General features: G+C 47.8%; 1 protein-coding gene across 2 annotated transcripts; it reads left to right on the forward strand.

Annotated features, from left to right (window-relative positions):
* The first annotated feature begins 2,693 nt into the window (after positions 1 to 2,693).
* LOC136551780 (U-box domain-containing protein 12-like) lies at positions 2,694 to 5,799 on the forward strand. Of its 2 annotated transcripts, none has more exons than XM_066543322.1 (3): positions 2,694 to 3,343; positions 3,433 to 4,393; positions 5,179 to 5,799. In XM_066543322.1, exons 1-2 carry the CDS (start codon positions 2,784 to 2,786, stop codon positions 4,352 to 4,354), a joined length of 1,482 nt encoding a protein of 493 aa, XP_066399419.1. In that variant the 5' UTR covers positions 2,694 to 2,783; the 3' UTR covers positions 4,355 to 4,393; positions 5,179 to 5,799. The 2 variants fall into 2 exon arrangements, with proteins under 2 accessions (XP_066399419.1, XP_066399420.1); XM_066543323.1 differs by having other exon boundaries at positions 5,182 to 5,799.
* The last annotated feature ends 11,547 nt before the right edge of the window (positions 5,800 to 17,346 follow it).

Consider the following 17,346-nt stretch of genomic DNA (forward strand, 5'->3'; position numbering starts at 1 on the left):
CACACTGTTCGGGTTCTTCACAGGCCCGGTCGCGGCAGGAGTGCAACTGCAGCCTGCAGGAGCGAGAGATGCCGTTCCTGGATGCCAGTTGGGCGAATTGGCATATTGCCTGTACATGTAGGAGAGGAGCCGGTCTACGGTCTGGTGTGCGCGCATTGACCGGAGATGACTCGTGTCGGTGGCACTCCTACATCCGTCTGGACTCTGGACTCTGGAGCGGCGCTTATGCACTGCTGCTTCAGTCCAGTCCTGGCTAGCCAACTAAGCCTGGGCGGCTCTACCAAGGCCTTGTTTAGATTACAAATTTTTGCAATCTTGACATTGTAGCACGTTTTGTTTGTATTTGACAAACTTTGTTCGATCATAGACTAACTAGGCTCAAAAGATTCGTCTCGTGATTTATAACCAAACTGTGCAATTAGTTTTTTTTTACTACATTTAATGCTCCATATATACGTCTAAAAATTGATGTGATGGAAAGAGAGTGAAAAAACTTAGAATTTTGAGACAATCTAAACAAGGCCCAATGTAAGAGGTTCTTGTTTGGTTTTCAGCCCTTATTTAGTTCCACCCCAATATCCCAAAAAGTGCTACAGTACCTGTCACATCGAATGTTTGCGGCCTATGCATAGAGCATTAAATGTAGACGAAAAAAAACTAATTGCACAGTTTGGTGGGAAATTACGAGACGAACGTTTTGAGCCTAATTAATCCATGTTTGAACACTATTTGCCAAATAAAAATGAACGTGCTACAGTAGCCCCAAATTCCAACTTTTTGGAACTAAACACAGCCTCAGTTGTCTTAGCTAAGTCTGGCTTACTCAGATCATGGTTGACTGGTTAGCTCGAATACAGTCACCTCATTTCTCATTCAGGTAAGGTTACCTCATTTAGGCATTCTGTCGAACAGTTTGTGAGCACTAGAACTTAGAGCTCCTCCAGAGTCCTGAAGCATGGCGAGGTCTTCCAGAGTCGCTGTTGGCAGGAGCCGCCACCGGAGGCCATGCAGGAGGCGCCAGGGGTGCATGCGGGCTCCGCCACCGGAGGCCATGCACGCGGACTTGGACACCGGAGGCCATGCACGAGCACGCGGACTCCGTCCCCTGCCCTCGCTCCGCGCCGTGGTGCTCATCCCCGCTCTCGCTCGGCGCCGTCGGACTTGGACATGGTCACATGGAGGCACGACACGGGGCATGGAGGCACCGTCGTGCTCGTCCGAGCTCCAGCCGGCACGGGTTGGGCCGAGGGCATGGAGGCGACGTGCAGGGTGGAGCCGACGTCGCCGGCGTGGATCTGGAGGTGGAGGCGACCTCGTCGGCGTGGATGGCGGATCTGGAGATAGCGTGGGTAGACACGGCAGGGGAGCCCGGGGCGGCGGCGGCGTGGGGCGACGTGCAGGGTGGAGCCTGGGGCGGCGGCGGCCCTTCGCCGGGGCGGCGTCCGGGCTTGTCTGGTCGGAGCCGATTTTCTCTCTCTTCGTTTCCTCTCTCGAGGGAGAAGCTACATTTTTTTTTTTCTCCTGCGGCTCCGGCTACGGCGTCACTACAGTGCCGCCATGCCTTCTTATTACGGTCAGACTGGCAGGCAGGGATGGCCAGCAACAGGAAGGACGTAGGAGTATGCGCGCGCCTCGTGAGTAGACGGATCTCTTCCGTGAGCAGTCCGTCAACACACACGTGCCTCCCGTCACGCCGTGCCGGGATCATCGGCTAAGCTCAGCACCGCATCTTTTATCTTCTACTAGTAATCCTAATCACTAGGGAGACGCCCAGTTGCCAGTTGGTACGAGGAAAACACAAAGCGGGAACTCACAGAAAGCATGAGTACATGACGATTGGCGTACGAACGCCCCTGAGAGACCCGCGAGGCCGTGAGTGTGAGTTGCGTTGCAACTTGGGACTGTTCCCTATGCAAATCTTTGTGCATCAAATGGGCATCGGTGATGCCCAACCGGCGAGCAGGATTCGACCTTGCGGAATTCCGTCTTCACTCTTCAGCAGCGCCACTAGGCTGTTTGCATGCTTGCTCAAGGCAGTCAGGCTGTTGGATCAACGATCTACGGAGCACAGCTCACATCTCGTCCCTTTTTTTTTGTTAGGGGTCACGTCGAATTGTGTGGTTCAAGCGGTTCGTCAACCGAAATGCAACCGTAAAAAAAAAGTCAAAAATCAGGTCCAGTTGGAGTGTTGCAAGCAAGGCTTTCGTTCGTTTTGCTGAAAAACCATGGTTAAAAGTAATATCCGCTAATTTATTATAAGAAATAAAAATACTATTTATTCGCTGAAATAATACGGCTCTCGAGACACACGAACAGGACCAAGGTCTTAACCAAGTAGTACAGAACAAAACGTTATTCGGTCGCTGACCTGGTGCAGCTAAGCAGACAGCATGGCAAGATGGCTCCCCTTCCCCTGCAAGATCTGCGTGACCATAATGCCCATATAACCATAAAATAAGCCCATCCAGTAAACAACCCATCCCAGGTCCTCGGCTCAAATCTAACACCATTTATTACCCTTTATTTTCTTCTAAAATAAAATATTTAGCCCGTACCCTCCGTGCTGACCAACTGGCCCCACCGGCTCATTCTCAGGCCCACTGGCTGCGTCCCTGATCCAGTGATCCCTCTACGCTACGCGTATAAACCCGCTCGCACAGCCGCCACGCCTTCCTCCGGACGCCAGTCTGCGAGCGCCGAGGGCAGCCAGGTGTCGCCCGCCTCCCTCCGGCCAATGTGACTTGCAGACAAAGCTCGCTCGCTGCAGTGGCCGTGCTTGCTCGATGGTGGCAAGGTGCGCGCACGCCGACGCCGGCGGGTTCCGCATCTGGCCGATCTTCTCCGCCGCCGCGCTGCGGAGGAAGGTGCTCGAGGTTCTCACGTGCGGCGGCGGTGCCGGCGGCGGCGATGGAGGAGGCGGTTCCTCCTGCCGTGGACGGACGGCGTACCGGTCGCCTCAGCGGATGCCGAGGCCGAGGCCGCGGTCGGACAGGCTCGCGGAGCTGCTCAGGGCCGAGGAGCCGTCCGAGTGCAGCGACGAGGCTGAGGCCGAGGCGGCGGCGGACGTGGCGGCCAGGAAGGTGGAGGCGTTCGAGGAGCTGAAGGGCGTGGTCGGGGCGCTCCAGGACGGTGGCGAAGGCGGCGGCGGTTGCATGTCCCGCGTCGAGGCGGCCAAGGCCGTGCGGAGGAAGGCCAAGGACGACGCCGGCGCCAGGGAGATGGTCGCGATGCTCGGCGCCATCCCGCCGCTCGTCGCCATGGTCGACGAGGGAGGCGACGCCGCGGAGGATATCACGACCGCTGCGCTGTACGCGCTGCTGAACTTGGGGATCGGCAATGACACGTGAGTTTTCTGCCTTATGTTGTCTTCCTCTGTTTCGTGATCAGATCTGGGGGGTTCCTGATATGCAGAGCTGTTTGCATGATTGCCAGGAACAAGGCGGCGATCGTGCAAGCCGGAGCCGTGCACAAGATGCTCCGCATTGCGGAGGGCGGCGGCGCGTCTGGCGCGCTAACGGAGGCCGTGGTCGCCAACTTCCTCTGCCTCAGCGCACTCGACGCCAACAAGCCCGTCATCGGCGCGTCCGGCGCCGCGCCCTTCCTCGTGCGCGCGTTCCAGGCCGCCGCGTGCTGCTCCACCGAGCAGGCGCGCCACGACGCGCTGCGCGCGCTCCTGAACCTCTCCATCGCGCCCGCCAACGCGCCGCACCTGCTGGCGGCCGGGCTCGCGCCGGCGCTGGTGGCGGCCGTGGGGGACGCCGCCCCCGTGACGGACCGCGCGCTCGCCGTGCTCTGCAACCTCGTGGCGGCCTGCCCCGAGGGCCGCCGCGCCGTGAGCCGCGCCCCCGACGCGGTGCCGTCCCTCGTCGACGCGCTCAACTGGACCGACGAGCCCGGGTGCCAGGAGAAGGCGGCCTACGTGCTCATGGTCCTGGCGCACCGGAGCTACGGTGACCGCGCGGCCATGGTCGAGGCCGGCGCCTCGTCCGCGCTCCTGGAGCTCACGCTCGTGGGCACGGCACTCGCGCAGAAGCGCGCGTCCAGGATCCTGGAGATCCTCCGCGCCGACAAGGGCAAGCAGGTCGCGGACGACGCCTCAGGCGTCGTGGCGACGGTGTCGGCGCCGCAGGAGCGCAGGTGCCGCGGGGAGGAGGAGTCGATGGACGGGGAGTTCGCCGACGCCGGCATGAGCGCGGAGAAGCGCGCCGTGCGGCAGCTGGTTCAGCAGAGCCTGCAGAGCAACATGCGCCGCATCGTCCGGCGCGCGCGGCTTCCGCAGGACTTCGCTCCGGCATCGACCGAGAGCCTCAAGGCGCTCACTGCCTCCTCCACCTCCAAGAGCCTGCCGTTCTAGGAGACGATGCTAAGCCCCACAGAGGCCAGAAAAACACAGGTAAAAGAGAAGCTTATTCATCGCCGTCCATTCACAGCTACACACATCGCCAGCAACATTGTTTTTCGTCTGGACCCTTAGTTGTAGCTAGTTGATCACTCAACTACCATATCAACATTCAACACTGATCTTGCAGTTTGTCTGCCATTACAGTCGCTAACGGAATCATTGTCTCACAAAGGCAATTTCCACTAACAAGAAGTCACGGAAATTTCCACTTGTCACTAGCAAACATATTTCCACTAACCAACCATGCACATTTTTAGATTTTCTCAGTTTCTTTAATCTTTGACCTCTCCACCACAACCAACAAGTACCACAACTACAAGGGTCTAGCATTTTGGAACTGTCCTAAACTACAACATCAGGCATTTTCCACCTTGGAAACCGGTCTGCAAGAAGGTTTAGAAGCCTCCTTCTCCTTCCTGGCTTGGCTTGTGGCTTGGGTCGTGGTCAATCGCCACCCTTTACCTCGACCTCGGGCGCGAGACCTCGGTCATTAACAGCTGCTTTGTTGCTTTCTTGCAAAGCAAGCTCGAGCCCCAACAGTTCATTGTCGTCCCTACCCAAAAGCTCGAGAGACAGGTCATCATTACGCTCACTTTGTTGGTTTATCCTGCAAGTCATAGCTGAATAGCTGATCAACTGTCATTACTCCTGTAAACCAGCTCTGGAATCCATGGAATACTTTATACTAGAGATTTTTCTATCTCCTGCTGAACTGTACTACTGCTTTTGATGCCGGGCCAGACAGTTAAAAAAACTATCTGAATCTGTCTTTGCAGCAGGAAAGAGGCCAGGAGAGTGCTGAGGAGAAGACTTTGCTGCCCTCTGCGCTGCATTCCGTTGTTGCATGCGTAAGAGACCGGGAATCTTTGGGTGCCTGAAACGGGGGTGATGAGAAAATGGGCTAATCTACTAATCACTTGTTTATGCGCTGCTCGCTTGCTCGTTGCCCCGTTGTTGCATGCGTAAGAGACCGGGAATCTTTGGGAGCCTGAAACGGGGGTGATGAGAAAATGGGCTAATCTAATCACTTGTTTATGCGCTGCTCGCTTGCTCGTTGCCCTTTTCTCGTGCCTGCTGATGGAACCCACGTGCACGGACCGACCTGTTCAAATTCAGACGACAGACAAGAGCTGGCTTTGAGATGTTCTCCTAATCGCTTTCGCATTTGTTAATCGCTTCGATTGTTCTCTTTCGCTTTTGTATATAGGAATAGATAGGTTAAGTAGTTTAGTCATACTACATCTAGTGGTCAGTGTGTCAGGGCTTGCTCTTTAGGTGTGTGCACATGTTCTTGTGTTGGAGAGTGTGGTAGGGTAGTGGAAAGTTTTAGAAGAACTAGAAAGAGGATGTAGACTTTTTATATATTTATAAACCATATGATGCTGGCTCATTCATGATTTCGGTCCTATTCGTTTCGCTGGAATTTGCCTTATGCTGATTTGTAAACACTGTTCGTTCGTTGAAAATTAGTGTTGAAGTAGTGCTGCAGGCCGACATCTTTGACCACCTGAATTTGCTAACTGATTTAGCTTCGGTTATGTTCGGAATTTACAATTTTGAGGTTATTAAAGCATCAGACTGCGATGGCGAGCAACGTGAATATATCGGTCTACTAGAACCCAACTTATACCAATGGGAAAGTACAATGCCCAACAGACAGATGTATTACCAACGGTTACAAGTAAAACTATCGTTCTTTGTATCAAAATAGCCGACGCCGCATAGACCAGTAATCATGAGGGTTAGACGTTCACCAAATAGCCGACCGTGTTATAAAGACAAACATCTCTTTGGTAAACCATTGCAAACTTTTGTGGATTGGCCGTTGGCTTTGTATTGAATTGCCGCCGGTTTAATCTTTGTCCAAGAACATAAACTTATTACTCCAACAAAGAGTATCTTTAGCATAGCTTGTGGCGACTTTGGCTTCTCTATTTTTTGGCACTGTAGCAACGGCTCCCATGAGCCAGTGGGCATGGAGTGGCTTCACCAACTTCTAGTTATTTCAGTAGGGAAGAAAAAAAATAGCTAGATGAAATTCGTCCCACAAGAAATTAGGTGCTGTTTGGTTTCAGCAGTGGGAATGGGAACGCTAAGACTGACTCCAACAACGAACGGGACCCAAATACAATATCTTTGGGTCATGCACAGTGAAAGCGTGGCCACCCAAAATTTATCAGTCTCCAACAGCGCGAGGGGAAGCCGGGCGTGGACGAGGCTGCCGCTGCCGGAGGGGACGGCGGCCACGAGCGCGAGCGCGAGGCCGGGTGTGGACGAAGCTGAGCGTGGGCGCGAGCTCCGCCGAGCGGGGCTCTGCCGGCCGCAAGCGCCAGCGCGGGCTCTGCCGGCCGCAAGCGCGAGCACGAGCTCCGCCGGGCGCGGACGCGAGCGCGAGTGTGAGCTCTGCCGGGCGCTGGTGCGAGCTCCGCCGGCCTCGGACCATCACTTCGCCTGCTTGCCCGTCGTCCGGCCAGAGCAACGCCATTCATGGCGAGCCGGTAGCTGGTGGCACAGCTCCCGCTTCGCCGGCCTATAAAAGGCGACGCCCACAGCCTCTTTCGTGACGCCGTCACGCGCCACCGTTGTCTTCTTCAGTTCACAAATCCTCTCTCTCAGCTTCTCTCTCCCGAGGTGAAGTTCGCGGAGTCGATCTCCTCCTTGAAGCAGCAATAGACCGAGGTGGGTAGCCTCTATGCATCCCCTACCTCTCCTCTTCCTTCCCATACTCTTGGATTCAAGATTGGTGGCTGAAATCGCCGTCCTGGCGGAGCTCAGGCAGCGTCCATGGCGGACGAGAAAGAGGACGCACGAGCATGCGCTCTCTCGTTAGCACGCCTGGGTGGAGACGCAGAACGACGAAGAGAGGACGTATGTTTGCGTCGCGCGTCGGTACCGACCCAAAATGCGTAGCTCATTTGGGTACTCTGTTGGAGGTTGTTTTTGCCGGTAAAACTCATTTTTGAGTTTGGGTCACGCCGTTGGAGTCAGTCAACGCAATCCGTTGGCGGCGCTAGCTGTTACAGGAACCGTAAACGCTATATGTTTGGTTCGCGGTGGGAATGTTACCTGTTCTTCTTCCTGTCCTTCGGGAAAGAGGGTTGCTCCTTCTTCTTGGCTGGCGAGGGCCAGGGTGGGCTTGGCGTTCGCGTCCGGTGCCGCGACGAGCATCTTCACGGGCGCAGGGGGCACAGTGCCACAGCCTCTAGTGCCTCAGCAGTGGGTGTCGCTTCGGGTGTTGCCTCGGCAGTGGGAGTCGCCGCGGGTGTGGCAGCCCGGCAGGGACGCGAAGGAGGTTGGAACAGATCAGAGCACGTAGGCACGAGGAGCCGAGGACGGCGGCGGCGGTGTTGATTTTTTGTGACTCATCCCGCTGGGAGCGGAGGGGTAATTGATTTCTATGGGGCTGTATCCGTTCACGCTGCAATTGATTACTGCTGGGTCCATCCAAACACCAAGCAACTTAACCCATTTACTCCGTGAATCATTGACAGGAAAAAAAAAAGCGGAACCAAACAGCACCTTAAAGTCAGAATCTGAGGAGTACCACTAGAGCCACCTCAGCAACTCAGGAGCTGTTTGGTTGCATCCAGTAAACGTAAACGCCAACAGTAATGGAAGACGCCGCAAATGAAAACAAATTAAGCGAATACTGTGTTTGTTTGGTTCGTGTCCGTAAAGAATTGGATACACAGCGAGACGGAGATCTTCATGCTCGGCGCCGCTGCGTGCCTGCTTCGAGTGGGAACTCGAGATGCAGCATTGTTGATGGCGTTGAGGATGCACGCCGCGGCCAGTTGCATCCACCTCGTGCTCGTCCATGGCGGAGGCTGGTCTGCGAGTCGCTCATCATCTCGCAGTAAGTCCTAAGTCGACGAGGCGTTCGCTGGTGCCGGAGCAGATGGCCACGGCACTCGCCCAGAGGCGTTAGTTGGTGCCGGTCTGCCGGAGCAGGTGGCGGCGGCGCTCGCCTAGCTCGATGAGGCCATCACGGTGCTGCAGCAAGTGACAGTGTTTCTTCGACATCAGTCCATGGACGTCTGGAATTTCTGGACAGCGGAGTGGATCACCGCGCAGACGGCCTCGACGAGATGAGAACACCTTGGGCTGCGGCGTGGGCGGCGCGGTTCTGCAGGCCAAGATTGGAGAAGGCAGAGAGGACGGGAAGGGGTGAAAGTCACGCGAAGAGGCAGTGGGGATGAGCGGCGTCGGCGCCGGGAAAGAATTGGACGAAGATGTCGAGGGGAAGATGAGGCGAATAGATTACAGCTAGATTTGAGCGGTATCAAATTTTAAAGTAAACTACTTTGAAATTTCAAACAGAATTTTCTAGAGCTGAGGTCTGTCTTGGGATAAATTATATGGGGATTTACTTTAGAGGGAGTAGATTCTTACTGCTTGTACCTTTAGGCAAACCTACCACAATGATTGTACATTGTTCTTCAAAAAATATTTTCAGAAAAGTAGTCCATCCCTGTCATGATGCTTTTAAATAGAGTTCTCAGTTGCTGGACTCACCATGAAGCACAAATGCAGTCCATGTCAAGCCAAGATGCTATTCCTTTCTTCAGTATCCCATTTCTATGGTGCTATATGTCTCTAACCTCGTCAAATGCACTTGGATTTTCATTGAAACAAACATGCCCCTTTTTTTTTAAAAAAAAAAGAAACAAACATGTGAAAAGGGTCATTGTCCTATCATCCCTGCCTTCCATGTTCGCGTGGCGAGGACTCCTTGGCCACGCTGCTTTTCTCCAAAATGGCAACAGCTGCACAGCTTGACGTCATGGTCAAGTTGAGCCTACACTCTCTCTCTCTCTCTCTCTCTCTCTCTCTCTCTCTCTCTTTTAAGGCAAGCCTACACTCTTCCTGTGCAAGCACGTCAATAGACTGAGTCCAAAAGTATTCCAACCAAACTTGGGAGCCTTTTTCTGGAGTACCACCTTGTATTAGAATGGTTTAACTGAACTTTATTTTTTTTTATTTCTATAACATCTATATGCGCTTACTAATTCAACTCATTAGATTGAATTCAACGTGTACCTAAACAAGAAATTTTTATTTGTGTTAATTTCTAGCCAATTCACCTAGTTTTCAAAATTGGTAATATAATTAATTTGCACTAATGAAATGCCGATTCATAGTAACATGGTTCTATGCCTTTGCTTTTGTTGTTGATCAATATTTGGTATTAAACATTTTGAATAATTCATAGTATGCATGTGCCTCATATGTAATATTATAACACTATAAGTTAAGTTCAGATTATGATGTTTGAATTTAGTTCAATATTATATTAGTGACCTTATCTTTGATGAGTTCCAATACACTGTAGCAAAGTATTGATATATTCAGTATTTTTCCTTGAAAAAATGTAAGACGAACACAAGAGGATATGGCTTGAAAATAAGTCCGAAAATTCAAAAAAAAATCATTGAAACTTGAGCTCAAGACAAATACATCCCAACAACATAGTTTAAAGAATAGGTAGTGTTACTGATTTTATCATGTATTAGGGTAGAAGGCTTGTGATACAATGAATACTACGTGGTAACACTACAGTACATCTAGAAAACAAATCATAAAACTAAATAAATTATAAGACAAAAAAGAATAAATCAAGTGATAACAAACACAAATTCACAAACAAATGACATTGACATTGTGATATCAATAACTGAAATAAATCTCATATCTTGGTGTTCTACCTATCAAAATATTTTTCCAGTATAAACGTGATCCATTGGAACTCAGAAGTTACTGTTATTTAAGCCGAAATACCTTCCAAAGAACCGAAGCTGCAACCTGCTACTTGCACATCAATTAAAGACAGGAGTAATTAATAGGAGATTGCATTGAAACCAAAGGCAAAAGACAAAAATACCCATTCTTCACCGAACCATGGTAAAGAAAAGAAAAACAAAATCAAAACATCTCTTCCAACAAATGCAAGATCTCCTCGTCAATAAAAACAGTATATCATCAACTATCCTGCAAGCAAAAAGAATGATCGGATATCATCAGTAATAAACTTTGATGAGAAAAGGAGAAAAATAACTTGAATTGACATGAACTGACAAAAATGTGTTGCACCAAGAGCTTGTTTAGTTCCTCCCAAACTCCCAACTTTGGCACTATGTAAAAAGAATATTCTCCGTCACATCAAACTTGCGGTACATGCATGGAATACTAAAAGTAGACGAAATTAAAAACTAATTGCACAGTTTGGTTGTACTTTGTGAGACGAACATTTTAAGCCTAATTAGTCAACGGTTGGACAATTATTACCAAGTACAAACGAAATGCTACAGTGTCACTGCAGTACATTTTGTTAGCTTTTCACGTCCAAAGTTTGGCAACTAAACAAGGCCCAAAGACATCTACTGTTGTATGCTACAACATAAAACACGCATCACTATCTAGCAGAGATTGGTCATTTGTCACTCAAAAAAAATCTAGTTAGACAACCCGGAGAAATAAAACATGTCGGAAAAAACAAAATAGCATCTAGACACAATGATGACTGCAATGCACATCCGTGCTACAAAGCATTATTGTGTGTTAAACATATTGATGGACATAAAAAATAAGAAACTGGAAAAAAAAAAGAAAGGATACCTGTTCTGTCTAATTCATATATACTGCATTCAATCAAAATACAATTATTTTTAGAATATGCTGCTTTACGGACCAATCGGTTTGAATCCTTTAGAAGCTGCCCAATTGGTTTTCCAAGCTCATTGTGAAACAACGATTTTCTTAGGGCTCTGGCAGTCTTCTTGACATATATTTATCTGTTTTCTTGAAACTTGAACAGTAACACTTTTGGGATATACAGCATATTCGTTAAACAGAACAGGACAAAACAGAACAGGACAAAACCTTATAAAATGAATATATCAGTCTTTTGAAAGACCACGGTTGTTTCAAACTAAAATTAGCATGAATAGAAATATAAAAACTTAGGGTTAAATAAATACCTTAACAAGAATCGCACGGCAGAATGATGGTCGAATCGGAAGACCAAACACACGGATTTGAGAAGGTTGTAGATCATCCAGTGCTGCCCGCTTGGCAACTTCTACTGAGGAACAGTAACATCTGTTCACATCATCATGGAACCTATGTTTTTTCCTTCTTATTGTCAGATCAAGTGAACAAATTGCTTTACTATATGTTTTCTTATCATTAACTGAATATACCATGTAGGGTGGCAAGTGTTGAGGTCTGTGATCACAGTTACAAAGACTACTCTGTTCTGTAGGCCTTGCGATTTGAGAACCCACAGAGGAATGTGTTGCATGAGGTGAGTGGACACTAATTATGATGTCTATCTTGTACTTCTTCAGTCCAGCCTCCACCTTCCTTCATCCATAAACAAGGCATTAAAAAAAAGTATAAGCAATATATCATGCAACAGATAAGACATGGATCATGGTCATGGTATATAAAAAAACAATGAAATAACTATATAAAAGGAAATACTAACAATTCTGAAAGGACGTATATTCATATCAGACATGTTCAAGGCGGGCAACCAGCCTGGTATGAAGTTGCAGTTAACAAAATGAACGATTCATCTGAAACATCTAGGCAACTCATCCAAAAAAATTGTTTATGCAGAACAAGCATTCAAATTGATCCATAGTGTAGCTAGGTGTTAACAGTTCAACCCACGAAAAAGAAACCCTCAAAATTAATTTAATGGCATCAGATTACGATACACAAAGTCCACTGAACCTATGGACTAATGCCCATAATCATCCCAATCAAACTCTGAAACTCATGGCACACATGGAATGAACTAAAAATGCCACGGTACAGACTTGATGCTACTACATATACACCTATGGACTAATGCCCTCAATCACATCCCAATCAAACTCTGAAACTCATGGCACACAAGGAATGAACTGAAAATGCCACGGTACAGACTTGATGCTACTATATACACCTATGGACTAATGCCCCAATCATCCCAATCAAACTCTGAAACTCATGGCACACAAGGAATGAACTAAAAATGCCACATCACAGACTTGATGCTCCTACATATACACGCGACTTGTTCAGCAGTGGGCAGCTGTAGGGGCAGGCACCGACCTTCCTCGATCCAGCATTCGATTTCTCTAGACATAGCTAGTGTTCCAGAGCCCAGGTCGCTTACCCCTTGCTTGCCGGGATGGTGTCAGTGCCAGATCATTAGGTTCACCATCCTATCGGGCAGTGTCACCGGCTTCGCGATGAAACCCTATGCACAGCTGAAAGCTCTAGTTTGGTTTTGGTGAATTGATGAAATCCCTAAGTGTTAACCTAGTTTATCAAGTGATCATGAGATAGGTAGCACATTCCAAGTGGTGAAGCAAATAAAGACCATGACATGATGATGGTGATGCCATGGTGATGATCAAGTGCTTGGACTTGAAAAGAAGAAAGAGAAAAACAAAAGGCTCAAGACAAAGGTATAAATAGTAGGAGCTATTTTGTTTTGGTGATCAAGACACTTAGAGAGTGTGATCACATTTAGGTTCGATAGCCGTACTATTAAGAGGGATGAAACTCATATCGGAATGCGGTTATCAAAGTGCCACTAGATGCTCTAACTCATTGCATATGCATTTAGGATCTAGTGGAGTGCTAACACCCTTGAAAAATGTTTGTGAAAATATGCTAACACATGTGCACAAGGTGATACACTTGGTGGTTGGCATATTTGAGCAAGGGTTAGGAACTTCACCGGTGGAGTGTCCGCCCATAGAGTGCGGACAGTCCGACGGTGCCACCGGTGCCCTAGACAGAAATGACGGAGGTCACTGTAAGTGACCGGACGCTGGTCTCAATTGGACCAGCACGTCCGGTCAGTGGCAGCAGAGGGCGCACAGCGTCGGTCTCTGACCGGACGCTGGGTCACTCAGTGATCGGACACTGACAGGGTGCGTCCGGTCCTGCTGACGTGGCAGTGGACAGAGGAGCCGCCGAGTGACTGGACGCTGGGTGTGTCCGGTCGAGCATGACCGGACATGTCTGGTCGTGAAAAGTCATCTCTGGATGCTTACTGGAAATGACCGGACGCTGGGTTCAGCGTCCGGTCACTTTGAGCTGCTGCGTCCGGTCGTCACTTGACCGTTGAGATCGGGCTATCAACATTTGAAGAGAGGGGACATGTGGCACACATCGCGTGACCGGAGCGTCCGGTCACCCCGTGTTGTGCCCAGTGAAGGGGTACAACGACTCTATTTCGTGGGGGGCTTCTATTTAAGCCCCATGGTCGTCTCAAGCTCACTCACTTGGCCATTTTCATTGACATAACAACCTTGTGAGCTTAGCCAAAGCCCTCCCACTCATCTTCATCATAGATTCAACATCTTTGTGAGATTGGAAGAGAATCCAAGTGCATTGCTTGAGTATTTGCATCTAGAGGCACTTGGTGTTCGTGTTTCGTTGCGGGATTCACTTGTTACTCTTGGTGATTGCCGCCACCTATACGGATTGGAGCAGCGAGGATCGTCGAGCAGAGGTTGGTGATTGTCTCCGGCTCCGATCATGGTGATTGTGAGGGATTCTTGACTTTTTCCCGGCGGAGAGCCAAAAGGTACTCTAGTGGATTGCTCGTGGCTTGTGTGATCCTCATCTTGTGTTGGTTGTGCGGCACCCTATTGAGGGTTTGACGTGTGATGCCAATTAGCGCGTGAACCTCCAAGTGAGTGAATCGCCACAGCGAGGAGTAGCTTGCCGGCAAGCAAGTGAACCTCGGTAAAAAATCATTGTGTTCACCATTTGATTCCGAGGTGATTGGTCTTCATTGTTATTCGTTCTTATGATTGATTGGCTCATTCCTCGACACGGCGGTATAAACAAATTGCTCACTCTCTTTACATTACCGTAAACTAGTTATCAAGCTCTTTAGTGTAGCTAGTTGTGAGAGCTTGTTAGTTTGGTTAGTGTGGCTCTTTAGTTAGTTTTTGAGAGCACACTAACTTAGTGTAGTGTCAAAGCTATTGTGTGGATAGAAACTATATAAACTAGAATTGTGGTAGGTGGCTTGCATTTTTAGTAGGCTAGCGCAACACTTGCTTTGCCTCATAATTGTCTAACTAGTTTGTTAAGTGTTGTTGTAGAAATTTTTAATGGGCTATTCACCCCACTCTAGCCATTAGGACCTTTCAAAAGCAGCAGAATGGAACAGATCAAACACCCCGGTCTGGCGGCGAGAGCAAAACAGAATCAGGGAGGGAGGATCGAGGGGCGCGTACGTGCGGTGGCCGGCCTGCCAAAGGGAAGCACCGGCGGGCGGATCAGGCGGGGCGGCGGATGGAAACCCTGGCCGCGTGAAGGAAATCGCGACCGCATCGAAAGTCGGCGGCGGCGTCCGTCCAGCACGTGCGGTCTTTTCTTTTCTTTTTTTGGACGGAGGAAGTTACTGATTTTATTGTGTATATATAGGGTAGAAGGCTTGTGATACAATGAATATATGGGACCTTATTAAAAAATGAACCCAAGTGGACATGAGCGGTGCCGGTCCTAGGATTTTAAGGGTCCTCTGGCGATTTCGTCGCAACGGTCCCTCTTGACCATATATAAAATCTTATAATATATAGGCACTAATTTTACTTGCAAAACGAAAGCAAATTCAATAACATATTTTTAATTTAACATGTCTGATAATTATCGAGGAACAATGTAGATTAAGCAATATATTTGTAGATGTATGATAATTATTGAGGAACAATGTAGATTAAAAAACAATATATTCGTTTTCTTTTCTCACCCATGACAAATGTTTCTTAGGTAATATTCTAAAATTCTAACACCTAAATTAGAAGAAAAATATGACTATATGGGTACAAAGTACTAGAAGTCTAGAATATTATACAAATAATTAATTTGGATTAAAAATAAAAAGAAAAAAAAACCTTGGGCCTAAACAATTGATCGGTGATCGCAATTCGTAAGAAGCCAAGAATCAAGATATCGTCATCGTGGAGCCCTGCCTGGTCGTCGTCCTCGTACGCCGTGTCCGTGTCTTCTGGTAGTCTAGCTCTTCGTGGCGGCGCGGCTCGTCAGCTCCACGTGTGTAAGGCGCACGTCACGAACTCACGATCAGAGTGTGTTGTGTGCAACGTGACTCCTCGCCTCCTCTCTACCCGAGGGCCGTGGAGAAAGGAAACTAGAAAAAAAATGTCGATGTTGTCTTTTGGGACCGTCTGGCCAGTTCTATGTCTATCTTTTCATTAGTTTGCTAATGTCTAATGGACTTGAGGACCTGGAGATTTATATACCTGGGCTTGGCCGCTTGGACCCTCGGTCGTCGCACCTCGTGCCCTACCTCATAGGGACGACACTGGACATGGGGGAAGCTAGTGTCAGATCCAATGGCTCGTCATTGGAGACAAATAAAAGAACGTGACATGGTAATAATATAGTATGACAGGTAGAAGGTTTGACTTGTGGGAGGAGCTCGCGGGTTGGGATGGACACCATCAAGCTACGATATTATGATACTGTCTTCGACCGTTTCTATTTTTATCAAAATATAAAAGTTCTCATTTTGAGATTTTAGCACAGCCGTATTTTATCCTTTTTTCATTACATATTTGGATAAAAATAGAGAAATCAGTATTACAGTATCGCTTTTGACCATTTTCATCCCTATACGTTAGATGTTAAGCTTGTTCGGTTTGCCCTCACAAAAACTTGCCTGACGCAGGCATAGTTATTACAACCAGATAGGACCCCAGTCCCAATAGTAAAAGATCGAACCAGAGACGACTATAGTGGTTCGGTTTGCTTCAAAGACCGTCCACACAATCGGACTCCGGTACAAATCAGTTGAACCTACGAAACCGGTGAACCAACGATTCCATTTGAATTGGCTGGTTTTTTCATATGAGCTCCAAAGTAAGAAAAAAAATTGTCCATTTTGATTATTTCGATGAACTCTTTACAATGATGCACTTCAATTTAGCATTAATATCTTTTTACAACGATAAATATTTGAATTAAGTATTTTTAAGTCATAAATTGTCCATATATTATCTTTTCATGCGTATTTTTGGCATATCCTGCAAAACAACAGCAGAACACTAGACTTTGTGGAGCTTGTTAAATTAAGACCCATCTTGCTATGATGCATTATGAAACATTATCATTTTATTATATTTTGGCGATCATATTATTTGAGGTAAGAACCACCAATAGACACATGCTAATTCTAGAGTACCTTTTGTAGACTTGTGGCTAGATTAGTTGGAAGTTGGTTATATAATTGTGTTGTTTATTGACTTTGCTGTTAACTATGTGTTGCTAATTATTTGTTTTATATTATTATATTGCACCGATTTGAAGTATTTGTGGAAGGTTCAATTTATCCGGTCCAAGATTATTGAATCAGCGGTTCAATCAGTTCTTGGTGAACCAGTGAATAGATGGCCTCGTCGGTTCGATGTCCGGTCCTCATAACTATAGGAGCAGGGACCAATTACAGATGCTCGATTTTGGATGTCTAGGCCAGAGATGCATGTTGGCTAATGTGCATATAGGAGCAAGAACTAAATAGCCACACAATCTATGGTGTGCTGGCCTAGTGGGTAATAGTTTTGTTTCACGTCTCCACGATGATGGTGCTGGGGCAAAGTCGGAATGAAGAGGATATGTGGATTTTAGGTTTACATGAGTACTCCTAACAGTTACATAATTTTTTACATTTTGGAAAAAGGCTGAGGTTAAACTTTTGAAGGGATTACTAATAACTTTTAAAATATTTGTTTGAAGACAATAAGATAGCATACATAAATTATAGTCTTAAAAAGGACTTTAATAAATCTATATATTGTCATTAAACTTTTAATATATTATAATTCAGAGCTAACTTTTGCATATGAAGTCCCTTGAGCTATGTTACACCACAACACTTAACAATTATCTAAAAAAATTCATAACCTTAATAT

This window comes from Miscanthus floridulus, chromosome 4, assembly GCF_019320115.1.
Source record: "Miscanthus floridulus cultivar M001 chromosome 4, ASM1932011v1, whole genome shotgun sequence".
Taxonomy (NCBI): domain Eukaryota; kingdom Viridiplantae; phylum Streptophyta; class Magnoliopsida; order Poales; family Poaceae; genus Miscanthus; species Miscanthus floridulus.

What these genes read in the sequence shown, in the direction of transcription:
- LOC136551780 (XM_066543322.1), top strand. Translation starts at nt 2,784, where the DNA reads ATGGTGGCAAGGTGCGCGCACGCCGACGCCGGCGGGTTCCGCATCTGG. An exon ending in TTGGGGATCGGCAATGACAC is followed by an intron (nt 3,344 to 3,432) that starts GTGAGTTTTCTG and finishes CATGATTGCCAG; the next exon opens with GAACAAGGCGGCGATCGTGC.